The following is an 18,026-nucleotide window of genomic DNA, read 5'->3' as shown; positions in this document are numbered from 1 at the left end:
TTATTGGAAGCATTTGCAGTAGTTTCACCACTGAAAACAAAAATCATTATTATGGGTGTCCACGCAATACATTTCTGTACAATCTGCAGCCATACGCTTTGCAGTATAGTTATCTAATTTATTGGGAGAGCAAGAAATATATTCAATAATTCTTTCTTTTCCTTTCCTTTTCCCTTATTATTACAATCTATTTAACTTCTTTACCTTCTCGCTAGAAACTCTCACATTTCTTCTTATTTACATGAATATTTCTTTATCTATTGGCAGTTTCAGAAACCGTGATCAAAGCCTCTTCTCTGACACCCGATGACATGTTGTCTCCTGACTCCCAGAAGTCTCTCTTTACTTCCCAAACATTTAGTTCTCTCATACAGCCCTGTGATCAAAAACTCGACAGCATGGAGAGAGAAAACAAAATATCTTTGGAATTGTTTAAAACCTTATTTTGTAATGTAGAGTCACATACAAATCCCTGCAGAGTGAGATAAACATATCTCAAGGTAAAATTTAAAGGGACAGTCTACTCCAAAAATTTTTTATTGTTTAAAAATAGATAGTCCCTTTATTACCCATTCCCCAGTTTTGCATAACTAACATGGTTTTATTAATTTAATTTTTGCCTCTGTGATTACCTTGTATCTAAGCATCTTCTTACAGCCCCCTGATCACATGACTTTTTATTTTTTATCTATTGACTTTCATTTTATCCCATTATACAGTGTCTGCCACAACTCACGGGCAGTACAGTGGTATCTATATGGCTGACATGAACTAGCTCTCCCCTGTTTGAAAAGCTAATATAAAAGCATGTGAAGAGGCTGTCTTTAGTGGCTTAGAAACAGACTGAAATTTAGAATTTTAAAGGTTATAAAGTATATTAATATAACAATGTTGGTTGTGCAAAGCTGGGGAATTGGTAGTAAAGGCGTTATCTATCCTTTTAACACTAAAACAATTCTGGTAGACTGTCCCTTTAAGTTTCTAAAATGATTTGAGGGTCCTTGCCGTACTGGCAAGACTTCTTAGATCATTATGGCTGAGTGAAGAGCTTTAGATCATCGGGCCCTTAGTGACAAATATTTTGTATTCTGGTTAAAAAAAAATATGTACTTAAACTCTTCTGCCTTACCTCTTTACTAGTGAACCACATCCTCCTCCTCCTCCCACAGCAATCTGAGAGACAACAGAGCAGATGTCTAACGAAGATGCAGGATCTTGGGATAAGATCCGTGAAGATAACATTGCCCTTTCATTGTGTGGGGGACTTGCAGACACCTGGGACATTCCTGAGGTGAGTGGAAGGTTGGGGAAAAGCTTCTGAATGCTACTGTAACTCACTATGGTGTTGAGTGGTGCCAGGGTATTAGATTTCTGCCTTACATTTTTATTGAGGTTTCTGTACATAAAATGCATATAAGATAATTTTTCAAAATTTGAAGAACTAATCTAGTTTTTTGATATTGCAAACTGCATTTGGACTCATAATGCTTTTAGTTATACCAACCAAAATAACTACTCATGTAATGTAGGTAACAGATGGGTGTCACTATTGGTTTAAGTAGCACAAGTCCTAGTTAATTTCTGTTTTTTGGAGTATGACCTAAACCATAAGGGGCTGTTTTTAATCACTCATGATCTCCTCTGTGGCTGTAAACTTGTTTGTGTGTGTGTTGTGTGTGTGGGGGGGGTAGGTTAGGCAAGGGGGGAAAAACCAAAACATGTTATGTCTTTAACAAAATGAGTAGGCTAATGAACCAAAAAGAATGGGGAATTAAGTCCACTCTTGAAATTATTCCCAAGGACTTTGAGGCGACTTTTTATGGTATAGCTATATTCCAGTTTAGAAACCAGTTGTGTCCAGGACAGAGATTCCACTTGGACCAAGCCTTGGAAGGTGCTAGTTTAATCTCCAAGAAAAAATTGTACACAAATATGAACTATCTTATAAAGCCATTATGGAACAGATCTACTTCAGGTGTTAAGGCAAGTTGCATACCTAAAAGGCCTTCTTCCTGAGCTGGTTTATTATTGTAGTCCACCAAATATTTAATGGTTGCCTCTTTGTCACATGCGAGCCAACATTTCTGCTTTATTTTTCTTAAAAGCACATTGAGCCTTCAACAATCACATTACATTCCTTCCCTATCTCTATTAACAGACAAATTTATGGAGCACCAGGTTCATACTCTCAATTTTGCCAAAATCCATCCCTGATAGAGGATCCTCGGCTTGTGCTACGGATACACAGCAGGTAAGATTGCTTCTCTTTACTGCTTTTAATTTCCTGTATTTGTTTTCTGTATCCAACACAGATACATCTCCTTATTTCCAACTTCTGTTTCTAGCAACCACATGACATACTTTTTTAAAAAAAAATATCTTTACATATTTTGTCCTCATTTCAATGCTCTTTTACTACAGGTTCTATAACTGGGCAACTGCTGCCCCAATAATCCTTTGCATGCAAGTTTTCAACCAAGATCTGCCTCCGGTAAGAATCACTGCTTTTGGAAATAACCATATCTCAGATCTTTCTTTAGGGATCTTCATTTGTATAACTTGTTTCAGGCAGTGATTGAACAGCTTAACCAACGAAAGATGCCCCCCAGGTCTCGTGGCTGGTGGTTTTCATGGCGGAGAGGGACCATGAATTCCAGTCAGTGAGAAATCAAGCAATGAATTCTGGGGTTACATCAAGATCAGGAAAAGAGGTATCCTCTCTACTAATGCTTAACACTTTTCTGGTGTAACAGAGAAGCCCCCTACCAATTACTTCTAATCTGTTACTCTCTTTTCCACATTCCATGCTTCATCCTGTAATTCCACAACATAGCACTTCCCAGAATATCTTGCTCACTAATTCTCTTCACCCATTTACATTTTAGCAGTTCTTCCCATAGCACTATTCCTTACCTCACACCTCCACTCCCACTCACAACCCCCACTCTCTCCCTCACTCCCCCCTGCAGCCATTGTCCAATACTCAGGAGTTTGAGGAGCAGCAGAAGAAATGTGAAACCAGTGGGTGAGTATCTATGTTTACATTTTAGGTTTTGTTATATTTTCACTTCCCAGGTTTTCCTTAAACATGTTTCTGTTTTTCAAAGTTTCTCTGTCTATTGTTTTTTTTATTACTGGTTCCCCTCTAGTGGCTGTCTCCTTTATTAATGCCAGTAGGTGTTGTTATAGCTACATTTCTCCTTTTCACCCATTAAATGGGACATATTCACCTTTCGTGCTTAGGTTAGAGAACCAACGTAAAATTGAATCTGAGCCTGCTGTGGTCCCTGCAAAGCAACAGTCGTATCAGAGGTCCTTGCGTCTGACTTCTGAGCAGATAGTAAGTGAAGAAGGTTTAGATGTATTTTTCTTGCTGGTCTTAAACCACATCTCTCACTTTTTTATTTCATTAACAGCAGCTGCATTCCATCTGTGAGATTTAGAGGAAGCTTTATTAATCTGCATTCACAGCTTTTGAGGCTTTGTGGTGAAGACTTGCAAACTGCTTCTTTAGCCGCTCTGCCACCAAAGAGGTAGCGAGATATATACCCTGCAACTCACTTGTTTGGGGTAACTCACGTGCCCTCCTAACTGTGTGAGAGCTGGGGGTGGCATTGCACTAGATTGATCTTGTACAATGTTATGTCACACAATGCTGCATCACAAATGGAAGTTGCATGCCGGCAGATTTTCTACTTGAGAACTTGTCCACCTGCAATCTTGATACATTTCCCCCTTAAAGGGGCATTAAACCCAAAATTTTTCTTTCATGATTTAGAAAAAGCATACAATTTTAAACAACTTTCTAATTTACTTCTATTATCTAATTTGCTTCATTCTATTGATATACTTTGCTGAAAAGCATATCTAGATAGGCTCAGTAGCTGCTGATTGGTTGCTGCACATAGATGCCTTGTGTGATTGGCTCACCCATGTGCATTGCTATTTCTTTAACAAAGGATATTTAAAGAATGAAGCAAATTAGATAATAGAAGTACATTGGAATGTTATTTAAAATTGTATTCTCTATCTGAATAATGAAATAAAGTTTTTGGGTTTAGTGTTCCTTTAATCTGTGAACTGATACCTAAGTACCCATTGCTTAAAGGTCCATAATAGGAAGAATACATGCCCTAATTTGTTAGAGTATGTCATTTTCCGACTATCGACCCTGCTCTACTGTGTGTTTAACCCCTGCAAAGGGATTAAACACACAGTAGATTTGCTGCTCGCAATCCACAGAGCACTGCTGGTCCTTAGCAAAACCCACCGCTGATCCAATCAGCAGCTCTAGTTGCTAGAGAGGTGCATTCTGACGCTTCCTGAACCTACGAATGCGGAAAAAGACAGCCCTTCGTGCCGCTTGGCTATTTTCTTGCCAAATTCATTCTTGTGCAACAGCAACACGCTAAAATCTGTGCACATCCAGATTTTAGCGTGTTGCTGTTGCAGGTAAAATGACGTGCTCTAACAGACTAGACTATTTCAACTATTATTGCCCTTTAATGGTCTGATATGAACTGCTTACACAAAATGGTTTCATTATCATAGGAATCTATTTTTTTTTATTTAGTACAATGTAACTTGAACGGCAGAACTTTTGGATTCATATTGTTTTTCATTTTGATGGTATTTGTGAATCCTGATTTTTATTGATGTGGACATTGCTATATCTCTCTGATTTGTCCTGAAATTAACTTCTGCTCATTGTTGTGGCTCAAACATTGAATGATTTTCTTTTCACAACAGAAGAGTCTGAACCTGGAGGAGGGCTAACGAGGTTGTATTTAGTGTGTGCACTAAATTTCAGGGTACAACACGATGTAGAGCTCACATCTTCTTGTGGAACAGTGAAGATCGCATCATTGTGAGTGACATTGATGGCACTGTTACCAGGTTAGGATCTTCACTTACTCACACAATGACACTACATATCACTTAGCATGCACATACCCTCAGACAGAGTATATGAGATGGAATATAAAACTAATACCTATGGTTCGCATCCACAATAAACAAGACAGGAGACAATTGCTGTACAGTAGCTTGCCTTGTGGGATGGTTCCCGCCCAGGGTTCAGCTTCTGTTTGACCACTTGTGCCTTTTCCTGTACTAAATTAATTTTATCAGATCCAGAAGAGCATTCCAGACCCAAAATACCAGGCAATTCTCTGAATGAAAGTTTTGTACAGGTAACCTCACACTTTTTGGCTTTAGTGGACCTAATCAGTTAAGGTGCAACTAATTCCCACTAAGGAACAGTGGGAAAGGGGTAGACACCTGGTTTCTCCCAAAACAATCAGGGATACAAAATCTTCCGCACCCTGGTGAAATTCACAGCAAGGTATTTCCAGTAGTTACTGACACACAACATACCTCACACTCTTTCCCAATTGCAGACTTTCGCAATAAGATTTTAAACACTCAATGCTTTATTTCTTATCCTTACTAGATCAGATGCACTTGGGCACATTTTGCCACAACTTGGGAAGGACTGGACTCAGCCAGGAATTGTCCAACTCTATCGTGCAATTCACATGTTTGTATCACCACTTGGTAAATGTGTATCTTTGTGATATTTAAATTGCCCAGTCCGTATCTGTCTTTACGATGAACCACTGACGTCTCCCAATACTGAAAGAGCTTTCTCTTGTATATCTTAAAGTTACTGCTTGCTGTAATTCTGTGTCTTGTGTTCCTGGTTACCTCTTTATCTGCTGCAGGGAGTGTTGTACTTTTATACAAGTGTCAGCAAACGGTTCCTTTTTAGTGATGCCCCCAGTGAGTTATTTCCTATGTCACAGTGGTGCCTTCTCCTGAGTTCTACTCCCCCATGCTTGTCCCCGCATTGTAATTTTAACTCTTATGTTTCTAGTGCTATTGCTGCTTCCATACCTGTCCAGCTATAATATTAAACCATCTTGTTTGCTTTCCTATAAATATCTAGCATTGTACCATCCTCTGTCACTTTCAAGAGACACCACTTATTTTAACATAGTTTCCATAAATTCTTTATTATTTCTTAGATTTTTTATTTTTCCCTCTATGATCCTCTCTATAGCTGTACCCTGTGACTGATGTGCTCTTTTATTTGCCCTTACAAATACCCTGTCAATGTTCCCCAGGAATGGCTATAGATTCATATATTGCTCTGCGTTCAGTGGGTCTGGCGGAGCTCACAAAGGGGTATCTACAGGGGTGCGTGCAGAAGGCTACACTCTCCCACTTGGACCGCTCCTTTTGTCCCCTAGTAGCCTCTTCACTGCCCTACACAGGTAAGTACAAATGTGCAGCATTTCTTCTGTGACTGTAGTGCTCTATGTATACACATCTTCAGTGTTCGTGAACTGCTGCTGTACACTTTGTAACTGCATCTCTATGTGTATATGAATACAGTGGTCTGCATTTTATTGCTGCTTATTTATCTATCTACGGTACTGTTTATATGCTGCAGTCACGCGACTGCTTCTGTATGTGCATGACTATTAAACTTTATAAAGTGTGACTCCAGCTCTGTGATTGGTGCTTTCTCTGGTCATGTGACAATATTTCCTGAGCAGCTTACTGCCTTCATAGCGTGCACTGAGCTGCTTACAGCCTTCATAACGTGCACTGCTGATCTCCCTGTTGTTTCTTACTGTATGATCGTGACATAATTGTGTTTTTTAAAGGGCAGTGGTCTTTAAAGGCACATGAAACCCAAACTTTTTCTTTCATGAATTAGGTAGACTTTCTAATTTCATTCTATTATCAAATTGTCTTCGTTCTCTTGTGTGTCTTTTGTTGAAAAGCAGGGACATAAGAAGTGTGCACATGTCGGGAGCAATATATGGCAGCAGTTTTATAAGAATGTTATCCAAGTGCAAGATCACTAAATGGCAGCACTATTTCTTGCCTTATAGTGCTCCAGACATAGGGATCTCTTAAACAGAGAATACCACGGAACCAAGCAGATTTGATAATAGAAGTAAAGTGGAAACTTTTTATAAATTGTATACGCTGTCTGAATCACAACAACAGATTTCTGGGTTTCATATCCCTTTATCACTATAAAGGATTCACATTACAGTGATGGCTCTCAGAATGGAACTGGTGCCCTGTGTGACTGTAGCATTCTGCATTACAGTAAGACATTTTGAACAGTTTCAGTGAACTTTTAGTGATGATAATTTCATTGTGAGACTTTAAAACGTTCTGGCATCATTTTACCCAATTCTGTTGCAGATGTAAAAATGTTTAAGTGGTAGTAACATAACAAAATGTGTGATTCTTTGTAGATGTTTGTTATTACTGTAAGGTATTGCAATTTACAAAAGCCTTTGTTACTCTCTCCAAATGTATCTTTTTTTTCACTCCGTACGCATTATCCTTATCTGCTCGCGCTTGCTGACCGTAACCATATTTTACAGAGAGGTTATAGAAAAAGCCCCAGAGCGCTTCAAGATTTCCTGCCTCTCTGACATCCGGCAACTCTTTACAGACCCTCAGCCTTTTTATGCTGCCTTTGGAAATCGAACAAATGTAAGAGAGAAGTTGTAATGATAACATTTTTTTTTAATTACTTTTAAGAGTATTTCTTCATGTTCAAAGTAACAGTGTATGAAGAAAGCCTTTAAACTTGTGCTATCAATCTAGGTAGGTAAATCTTACTTAAAGGGACACTGAACCCAATTTTTTTTCTTTTTGTAATTCAGAAAGAGCATGCAATTTTAAGCAACTTTCTAATTTGCTCCTATTATAATTTTTTCTTCATTCTCTTGCTATCTTTATTTGAAAAAGAAGGCATCTAAGCTTTTTTTGGTTTCAGTACTCTGGACAGCACTTTTTTTATTGGTGGATGAATTTATCCACCAATCAGCAAGGACAACCCAGGTTGTTCACCAAAAATGGGCTGGCATCTAAACTTACATTCGTGCATTTCAAATAAAGATACCAAGAGAATGAAGAAAATTCACGAAAGAATACATTTGGGTACAGTGTCCCTTTAAATGCTCCTTCTCGAGCCTCCAATTCAAATTTTTAACTTCAGGAGAGTCAAAGATGCAGCAGATGAACCAAGAAAATAACACAGGTAGACAAGTTTATTATTATTATTTTTATGTGGAAACCGCATGGTAGCTCTATTTTTTCCTAGCAATAGCATCTTCAGAAGGAAATACAAACTGGTAGAAAATATGTAAAGATGATCACGTGGCTGCTTTATTTTTTTTTTAATTATTATTCTTTATTTATAAAGTGCCAACAGATTCTGCAGCACTGTCCATAAGTACAAAGATAAAAGTACAATTGTGATACAATACAATATAAGACACTGGACAAAATTTAACAAACAAATACAAGGGCAATTGAGGACCCTATTCCCGTGGAAACTTACAATCTAGATGGGTAGGAGAGTGAGAAACAGGAGGTGGGGACGGCAAAAGTGAGAATGATGTTAGTGCGGAGTTAGATGAAGGCAGTTATTAGGCAAGTGGAATTAATTTGGTACTGATTTGGGCTTCTCTGAACAAAAAGGTCTTTAGGGAGCGTTTAAAGTAGGACAGACTAGGGGAAAGTCTGACAGCTCGAGGAAGTGCGTTCCAGAGGGTAGGTGCTGCACGACTGAAGTCCTGCAGTCTAGCATGGGAGGAGGTGATGGTAGAAGATGCAAGGAGCAGGTCATTGTTGGTTCTTAGGGAGCAGGCTGGAGTATATTTGTTGATGAGTGAGGACAGGTAGGGGGGGCAGTGTTGGTCAGGGCTTTGTAGGTCAGGTTGACCATTTTGAATTTAATTCTGCTGTGAATGGGGAGCCAGTGAAGGGATTCACAGAGAGGTGCAGCAGATACAGAGCATTGGGAGAGATGGATTAGCCTAGCAGAGGCATTTAGGATGGATTTAAGTGGGGAGAGGCAGGAGAGAGGGAATATTGTGTTGGGATGTTGCTTCGGATGGTAAGCGTTTTTTTGAAAAAGTAGTCTACCAGGTCTTGAGCAGTAAAGGCAGATAAAAGGGTGGTGCAGGTGGGTAGAAGAAAGAGTTGAAAAATGAGAAGACTTGTTTAGGTTTGAGGAGTGAGTAGATATAAGAGAAGAGAAGTAGGTTTGCTTGGCTAAGTGAAGGGCAGAGGTGTAAGAATAAAGAATGAACGTATAGTTGATGAAATCAGGTTCAGAGCGGGATTTCCTCCAGGCACGCTCAGTAGTAAGGGAGCATTTTCTCCAACATATGTGTCCGGTCCACGGCGTCATCCTTACTTGTGGGATATTCTCCTCCCCAACAGGAAATGGCAAAGAGCCCAGCAAAGCTGGCCATATAGTCCCTCCCAGGCTCCGCCTACCCCAGTCATTCTCTTTGCCGTTGCACAGGCAACATCTCCACGGAGATGGCTAAGAGTTTTTTTGGTGTTTAAATGTAGTTTTATTCTTCAATCAAGAGTTTGTTATTTTAAAATAGTGCTGGTATGTACTATTTACTCTGAAACAGAAAAGAGATGAAGATTTCTGTTTGTAAGAGGAAAATGATTTTAGCAACCGTTACTAAAATCGATGGCTGTTTCCACACAGGACTGTTGAGATGAATTAACTTCAGTTGGGGGAAACAGTGAGCAGACTTTTGCTGCTTGAGGTATGACACATTTCTAACAAGACTTGGTAATGCTGGAAGCTGTCATTTTCCCTATGGGAACCGGTAAGCCATTTTCTTAGTTTAGTATAAGAATAAAGGGCTTCATTAGGGCTTAAAAAACTGGTAGACATTTTTCTGGGCTAAAACGATTACTTTACTAAGCATATTTGGCAGATTATAACTATTAATAGTTATTATAATCTTGGGGATTGTTTTAAAAAAACGGCAGGCACTGTATTGGACACCTTTTTCACTGGGGGCCTTTTCTAGTCATAGGCAGAGCCTCATTTTCGCGCCACTAATGCGCAGTTGTTTTTGGAAAGCAAGGCATGCAGATGCATGTGTGAGGAGCTTAGAACCACTGAAAAAGCTTATAGAAGGCATCATTTGGTATCGTATTCCCCTGGGCTTGGTTGGGTCTCAGCAAAGCAGATACCTGGGACTGTATAGGGGTTAAATGTAAAAACGGCTCCGGTTCCGTTATTTTAAGGGTTAAAGCTTTCAAATTTGGTGTGCAATACTTTTAAGGCTGTAAGATACTGTGGTGAAATTTTTTTGAACAATTCCTTCATACTTTTTCACATATTCAGTAATAAAGTGTGTTCAGTTTAAAATTTAAAGTGACAGTAACGGTTTTATTGTAAAACGTTTTTTGTGCTTTGTTGACAAGTTTAAGCCTGTTTAACATGTCTGAACCATCAGATAACGATGTTCTATATGTATGAAAGCCAAGGTTTCTCCCCATTTAAATATATGTGATAATTGTGTCATAGTGTCCAAACAAAGTAGGGACAATAATGCCATAGATAATGATATTGCCCATGATGATTCCTCAAATGAGGGGAGTAAGCATGGTTCTGCATCATCCCCTTCTGTGTCTACACCAGTTTTGCCCACACAAGAGGCCCCTAGTTCATCTAGTGCGCCAATACTTATTACCATGCAACAATTAACGGCTGTAATGGATAATTCTATTGCAAACATTTTATCCAAAATGCCTACTTATCAGAGAAAGCGCGATTGCTCTGTTTTAAACACTGAAGAGCAAGAGACGCTGATGATAACTGTTCTGACATGCCCTCACACCAATCTGAAGGGGCCAGGAGGAGGTTTTGTTGAGAGAGAAATTTCAGATTCAGGGAAAATTTCTCAACAAGCTGAACCTGATGTTGTAACATTTAAATTTAAATTAGAACATCTCCACGCACTACTTAAGGAGGTATTATCTACTCTGGATGATTGTGACAATTTGGTCATTCCAAAGAAATTATGTAAGATGGACAAGTTCCTAGAGGTTCCGGGGTCCCCTGATGCTTTTCCTATACCCATGCGGGTGGCGGACATAGTAAATAAGGAGTGGGAAAGGCCCGGCATACCTTTTGTTCCTCCCCCTATATTTAAGAAATTATTTCCTATAGTCGACCCCAGAAAGGACTTATGGCAGACAGTCCCCAAGGTCGAGGGGGCGGTTTCTACTCTAAACAAACGCACTACTATTCCTATAGAAGATAGTTGTGCTTTCAAGATCCTATGGATAAAAAGTTAGAGGTTTGCTTAAAAAGATGTTTGTTCAGCAAGGTTACCCTACAACCAATTTCATGCATTGTTCCTGTCACTACAGCTGCGTGTTTCTGGTTCGAAGAACTAGAAAAGTCGCTCAATAAAGAATCTTCGTATGAGGAGGTTATGGACAGAGTTCAAGCACTTAAATTGGCTAACTCTTTTATTTTAGATGCCGCTTTGCAATTAGCTAGATTAGCGGCGAATAATTCTGGGTTTGCTATCGTGGCGCGCAGAGCGCTTTGGCTAAAGTCTTGGTCAGCGGATGTGTCCTCCAAGACCAAATTGCTTAACATCCCTTTCAAGGGTAAAACACTGTTTGGCCCTGACTTGAAAGAGATTATTTCAGACATCACTGGGGGAAAGGGCCACGCCCTTCTCAGGATAGGTCTTTTAAGGCTAAAAAAAGCCAAATTTTCGTCCCTTTCGCAGAAACGGACCAGCCTCAAATTCTACACCCTCTAAGTAAGAGGGTAATACTTCTCAAACCAAGCCAGCCTGGAGACCGATGCAAGGCTGGAACAAGGGTAAGCAGGCCAAGAAACCTGCCACTGCTACCAAAACAGCATGAAGTGTTGGCCCCCGATCCGGGACCGGATCTGGTGGGGGGCAGACTTTCTCTCTTTGCTCAGGCTTGGGCAAGAGATATTCAGGATCCTTGGGCGCTAGAAATAGTTTCTCAAGGTTATCTCCTGGAATTCAGGGAACTACCTCCAAGGGGAAGGTTCCACAGGTCTCAATTATCTTCGAACCAAATAAAAAGACAGGCATTCTTACATTGTGTAGAAGACCTGTCAAGAATGGGAGTGATTCATCCTGTTCCATTAGGAGAACAAGGGATGGGGTTTTACTCCAACCTGTTCATAGTTCCCAAAAAAGAGGGAACATTCAGACCAATTTTAGATCTCAGATTTTAAACAAGTTTCTAAGGGTTTCATCGTTCAAAATGGAAACCATTCGAACGATCCTTCCTACCATCCAGGAAGGTCAATTCATGACCACGGTGGATTTAAAGGATGCGTACCTACATATTCCTATCCACAAGGAACATCTTCGGTTCCTAAGGTTCGCCTTTCTGGACAAGCATTACCAGTTTGTTGGCACTTCCATTCGGATTAGCCACTGCTCCAAGGATTTTCACAAAGGTACTAGGGTCCCTTCTAGCGGTGCTAAGACCAGGGGGCATTGCAGTAGTACCTTACTTGACGACATCCTGATTCAAGTGTCGTCTCTGTCAAAAGCAAGGGCTCATACGGACATTGTCCTAGCCTTTCTCAGATCTCACAGGTGGAAAGTGAACATAGAAAAAAGTTCTCTGTCCCCGTCAACAAGAGTTCCCTTCTTGGAACAATAATAGTTTCCTTAGAAATGAAGATTTTTGACAGAGGCCAGAAAATCAAACTTCTAAGCTCTTGTCAGGTACTTCATTCTGTTCTTCTTCCTTCCATAGCGCAGTGCATGGAAGTAATAGGTTTGATGGTTGCGGCAATGGACATAGTTCCTTTGCACGAATTCATCTAAGACCATTACAACTGTGCATGCTCAGACAGTGGAATGGGGATTATACAGACTTGTCTCCGACGATCCAAGTAGATCAAAGGACCAGAGATTCACTCCGTTGGTGGCTGAGACCCGGACAACCTGTCACAGGGAATGAGCTTCCGCAGACCAGAGTGGGTCATTGTCACGACCGACGCCAGTCTGGTGGGCTGGGGCGCGGTCTGGGAACCCCTGAAAGCTCAGGGTCTATGGTCTCGGGAAGACTCTCTCACCCGATAAATATTCTGGAACTGAGAGCGATATTCAATGCTCTCAAGGCTTGGCCTCGACTAGCAAAGGCCAAATTCATAAGGTGTCAATCAGACAACATGACGACTTGCATATATCAACCATCAGGGGGAACAAGGAGTTCCCTGGTGATGGAGAGCATCCGGGGGAGTGGGAACTCCATCCGGAAATCTTTGCCCAAATAACTCAATTATGGGGCATTCCAGACATGGATCTGATGGCGTCTCGTCAGAACTTCAAGGTTCCTTGTTACGGGTCCAGATCCAGGATCCCAAGGCGACTCTAGTAGATGCACTAGTAGCACCTTGGACCTTCAACCTAGCTTATGTTTTCCCACCGTTTCCTCTCATTCCCAGGCTGGTAGCCAGGATCAATCAGGAGAGGGCTTCGGTGATCTTGATAGTTCCTGCGTGGCCACGCAGGACTTGGTATGCAGACCTGGTGAATATGTCATCGGCTCCACCATGGAAGCTACCTTTGGGACAGGACCTTCGTGTTCAGGGTCCATTCGAACATCCGAATCTGGTTTCCCTCCAACTGACTGCTTGAGATTGAACGCTTGATTCTATCAAAGCGTGGGTTTTCAGATTCTGTAATAGATACTCTTATTCAGGCTAGAAAGCCTGTAGCTAGAAAAATTTACCATAAAATATGGAAAAAATATATCTGTTGGTGTGAATCTAAAGGATTCCCATGGAACAAGATAAAAATTCCTAAGATTCTTTCCTTTCTACAAGAAGGTTTGGAGAAAGGATTATCTGCAAGTTCTCTGAAGGACAGATCTCTGCTTTATCTGTTTTACTTCACAAAAGGCTGGCAGCTGTGCCAGACGTTTAAGCGTTTGTTCAGGCTCTGGTTAGAATCAAGCCTGTTTACAGACCTTTGACTCCTCCCTGGAGTCTTAATCTAGTTCTTTCAGTTCTTCAAGGGGTTCCGTTTGAACCCTTACATTCCGTAGATATAAGTTATTATCGTGGAAAGTTTTGTTTTTTTGGTTGCAATTTCTTCTGCTAGAAGAGTTTCTGAGTTATCTGCTCTGCAGTGTTCTCCGCCCTATCTGGTCCATGCAGATAAGGTGGTTTTGCGTACTGAAAAAAACAAAGAAAAATGTTGCCCTGCGCTAAGGAAAAGGCACCAATAAACCAAGGGAAAAAATGGAGACCCCTATCTCCACAACAAGAAACAGAAAATTTGTATTTTGAAAATCGTGTCCCAGATGGAACCAGATATTTCAAAAGACCTTGGCGCTGCAAAAAATTGCAGCTGAAACTAGTGATTGGATAAACCGTGACAATAGTCAAAATGTTTAAAATATGAAACCTTTGGCCTCAGTAATGAGATAACGTGGTTTAAAAAAACAATGTAAATTTATTTATACAATATTAAACATAAACTAAAACTAAAAAACTGATCAGCAAAAGAGCAATAAAATAATTGTAGCAATAGATAGTAAAAATGTAACAATCAAACTAACTTGACACAATATAGCAACACACAATATGGCACTATAGCAGATGTCAGTGTAGCATCAAAAATAACAAAACAACCCTGGAGCTGATATGCGAAACAAATGTTGAAAGTCCAGAATAAAAGTGAGCGGTCGAGATCCACAGCTGATTCCTTGAGAAGCAGAGTGAGGCTGGAACGACAAACGGATCCAAATCATACACAAGCAGAAAACCAAACAAAAGGTGTTCACTTTTACTTACACCGTGTCTTGGTTACTGCTGCGGCGATGGGTCCCTTTTAGCAAGCTGTAGCAGAGCCGGATAAGCCTTTGGAACAATACCGGATTTTTCAAAGATACTCCGCTGAAAGTTGCAGTTAACACAGAAGCCGGTCTGTGTAGGTAATGTTACGTCAGGTGGCGTGGAGTGGGAGGAGCAACGCGTTTCAGCCCGGTCAGGGCCTTTGTCAAGCTCCAGAAAGGTGTAATACAGGGCTTTTTAAACCTGTATTAGCTGTGCTCATTGGTTGGATATCGCAAATGGGAGTGCCTTATGCATAAGAGACATAATGGTAACAGTTGCGCCATATACAGATTAATAATTAATCACTGTGCAATATTGATGCAATATAATATGATGATACAAAGAATAAAAATATAGACATCTTAAACTTTATGCCATACGATAGTTAACATTTGGTTATATTAAAATTATTCTCTCTGTTACTGAGACCAAATGACCCATAAAGTGAAAAAAATATAGAATAAGTTTAGAATAAATTTTCTTTCTTCGTGCAGGATGGTGACATACAGCACTGAACATCCAATCTGTTAGATTGATAGTTAATAGAAAAAATAATAGTAGCAATATATTAGTGTCATCAAAGAAAATATAATTTTTTGGGGAATGGTGACATAAAAAAAATCCCTAAAAAAGTTTTTTTTAAAAATTCCATAAAAAATAGAAAATAATAAATAATAATTTTTTTCATAAAAAGTGATTTCATGAGGAATAAAAAAGGTTATAAGAACAGAAAATCTTAATCCCTAAGATAACACCCTAAGATCAGAAAATCAGATATAGGGTGTTATCTTAGGATTAAGATTTTCTGTTCTTATAACCTTTTTTATTCCTCATGAAATCACTTTTTATGAAAAAAATTATATATTATTTTCTATTTTTATGGAATTTTTTAAAAAACTTTTTTAGGGATTTTTTTTTGTCACCATTCCCCAAAAAATATATATTTTCTTTGATGACACTAATATATTGCTACTATTATTTTTCTATTAACTATCAATCTAACAGATTGGATGTTCAGTGCTGTATGTCACCATCCTGCACGAAGAAAGAAAATTTATTCTAAACTTCTATATTTTTTTCACTTTATGGGTCACTTGGTCTCAGTAACAGAGAGAATAATTTTAATATAACCAATGTTAACTATCGTATGGCATAAATTTAAGATGTCTATATTTTTATTCTTTGTATCATCATATTATATTGCATCAATATTGCACAGTGATTAATTATTAATCTGTATATGGCGCAACTGTTACCATTATGTCTCTTATGCATAAGGCACTCCCATTTGCGATATCCAACCAATGAGCACAGCTAATACAGGTTTAAAAAGCCCTGTATTACACCTTTCTGGAGCTTGACAAAGGCCCTGACCGGGCTGAAACGCGTTGCTCCTCCCACTCACGCCACCTGACGTAACATTACCTACACAGACCGGCTTCTGTGTTAACTGCAACTTTCAGCGGAGTATCTTTGAAAAATCCGGTATTGTTCCAAAGGCTTATCCGGCTCTGCTACAGCTTGCTAAAAGGGACCCATCGCCGCAGCAGTAACCAAGACACGGTGTAAGTAAAATGAACCCTTTTGTTTGGTTTTCTGCTTGTGTATGATTTATCCGTTTGTCGTTCCAGCCTCACTCTGCTTCTCAAGGAATCAGCTGTGGATCTCGACCGCTCACTTTTATTCTGGACTTTCAACATTTGTTTCGCATATCAGCTCCAGGGTTGTTTTGTTATTTTTGCTACACTGACATCTGCTATAGTGCCATATTGTGTGTTGCTATATTGTGTCAAGTTAGTTTGATTGTTACATTTTTACTATCTATTGCTACAATTATTTTATTGCTCTTTTGCTGATCAGCTTTTTTAGTTTTAGTTTATGTTTAATATTGTATAAATAAATTTACATTGTTTTTTAAACCACGTTATCTCATTACTAAGGCCAAAGGTTTCATATTTTAAACATTTTGACTATTGTCACGGTTTATCCAATCACTAGTTTCAGCTGCAATTTTTTGCAGCGCCAAGGTCTTTTGAAATATCTGGTTCCATCTGGGACACGATTTTCAAAATACAAATTTTCGGTTTTGCGTACTGAGCCTGGTTTTCTTCCGAAGGTTGTTTCCAACAAAAATATTAACCAGGAGATAGTTGTACCTTCTTTGTGTCCGAATCCAGTTTCAGAGAAGGAACGTTTGTTACACAATTTGGACGTAGTCCGTGCTCTAAAATTCTATTTAGAGGTTACTGAAGGTTTCAGACAAACATCTTCTTCGTTTGTTGTTTATTCTGGTAAAAGGAGAGGTAAAAAAGCAACTTCTACCTCTCTTTCCTTTTGGCTTAAAGCATTAGCATTGGCTTTTGAGACTGCCGGACGGCAGCCTCCTGAAAGTATCACAGCTCACTCCACTGGGGCTGTGGCTTCCACATGGGCCTTCAAGAACGAAGCTCCTGTTGACCAGATATGTAAGGCAGCGACTTGGTCTTCACTGCACTCTTTTGCCAAATTTTACAAATTTTATACTTTTGCTTCTTCGGAGGCTATTTTTGGGAGAAAGGTTTTGCAAGCCGTGGTGCCTTCCATTTAGGTGACCTGATTTGCTCCCTCCTTCATCCGTGTCCTAAAGCTTTGGTATTGGTTCCCACAATAAGGATGACGCCGTGGACCGGACACACCTATGTTGGAAAAACAGAATTTATGCTTACCTGATAAATTACTTTCTCCAACGTGTGTCCGGTCCACGGCCCCCCTGGTTTTTTAATCAGGTCTGATGAATTATTTTCTCTAACTACAGTCACCACGTTACCATATGGTTTCTCCTATATATATTTCCTCCTGTCCGTCGGTCGAATGACTGGGGTAGGCGGAGCCTGGGAGGGACTATATGGCCAGCTTTGCTGGGCTCTTTGCCATTTCCTGTTGGGGAGGAGAATATCCCACAGTAAGGATGACGCCGTGGACCGGACACACCGTTGGAGAAAGTAATTTATCAGGTAAGCATAAATTCTGTTTTTGCTGAGAGTGCCAGGGCTGGAGCTGACAAGGTTGGTTTTTGTGTAATTAGGGAGGAGCAAGAATGTCAAGTGCAGAGAGAGAGTATTGTTATAATGGGTTGTAGCAAGGTCAGGACAGGATATCTTGGAAGTTTGGGGGAGGAGTTTTTGAATAAGGTTGGAGAGGATCCACAGTGTGCAGATTTCTACAGGTGCGGGGGCCAGAGGGAGAAGTAGGTTTAGCCTGTATATTAAGATTATAGGTGATCAGATGGTGGTCTGAGATGGAAATGGGCGACATGCAACATCAGAGGGAGAGCAGAGATAGG

The 18,026-nt window shown here is 39.9% G+C and overlaps 1 protein-coding gene across 1 annotated transcript in view; it reads left to right on the top strand.

Annotated features, from left to right (window-relative positions):
* The first annotated feature begins 2,187 nt into the window (after positions 1 to 2,187).
* The window catches only part of LOC128662768 (phosphatidate phosphatase LPIN3-like), a 29,693-nt gene continuing 13,854 nt past the window's right edge, over positions 2,188 to 18,026 (top strand). The window contains 12 exon segments of the mRNA XM_053716752.1: positions 2,188 to 2,251; positions 2,422 to 2,491; positions 2,569 to 2,711; positions 2,970 to 3,025; positions 3,244 to 3,340; positions 4,750 to 4,772; positions 4,774 to 4,896; positions 5,453 to 5,539; positions 6,126 to 6,152; positions 6,154 to 6,194; positions 6,197 to 6,275; positions 7,410 to 7,521. Of these exon segments, the coding sequence (XP_053572727.1) occupies positions 2,631 to 2,711; positions 2,970 to 3,025; positions 3,244 to 3,340; positions 4,750 to 4,772; positions 4,774 to 4,896; positions 5,453 to 5,539; positions 6,126 to 6,152; positions 6,154 to 6,194; positions 6,197 to 6,275; positions 7,410 to 7,521 (726 nt within the window). The 5' untranslated portion in view covers positions 2,188 to 2,251; positions 2,422 to 2,491; positions 2,569 to 2,630.

Source organism: Bombina bombina, chromosome 1 (genome assembly GCF_027579735.1).
Source record: "Bombina bombina isolate aBomBom1 chromosome 1, aBomBom1.pri, whole genome shotgun sequence".
Classification (NCBI taxonomy): Eukaryota; Metazoa; Chordata; class Amphibia; order Anura; family Bombinatoridae; genus Bombina; species Bombina bombina.
Note: the sequence above shows the minus strand (reverse complement) of the source record. Positions and strands in the feature narration are given on the sequence as shown.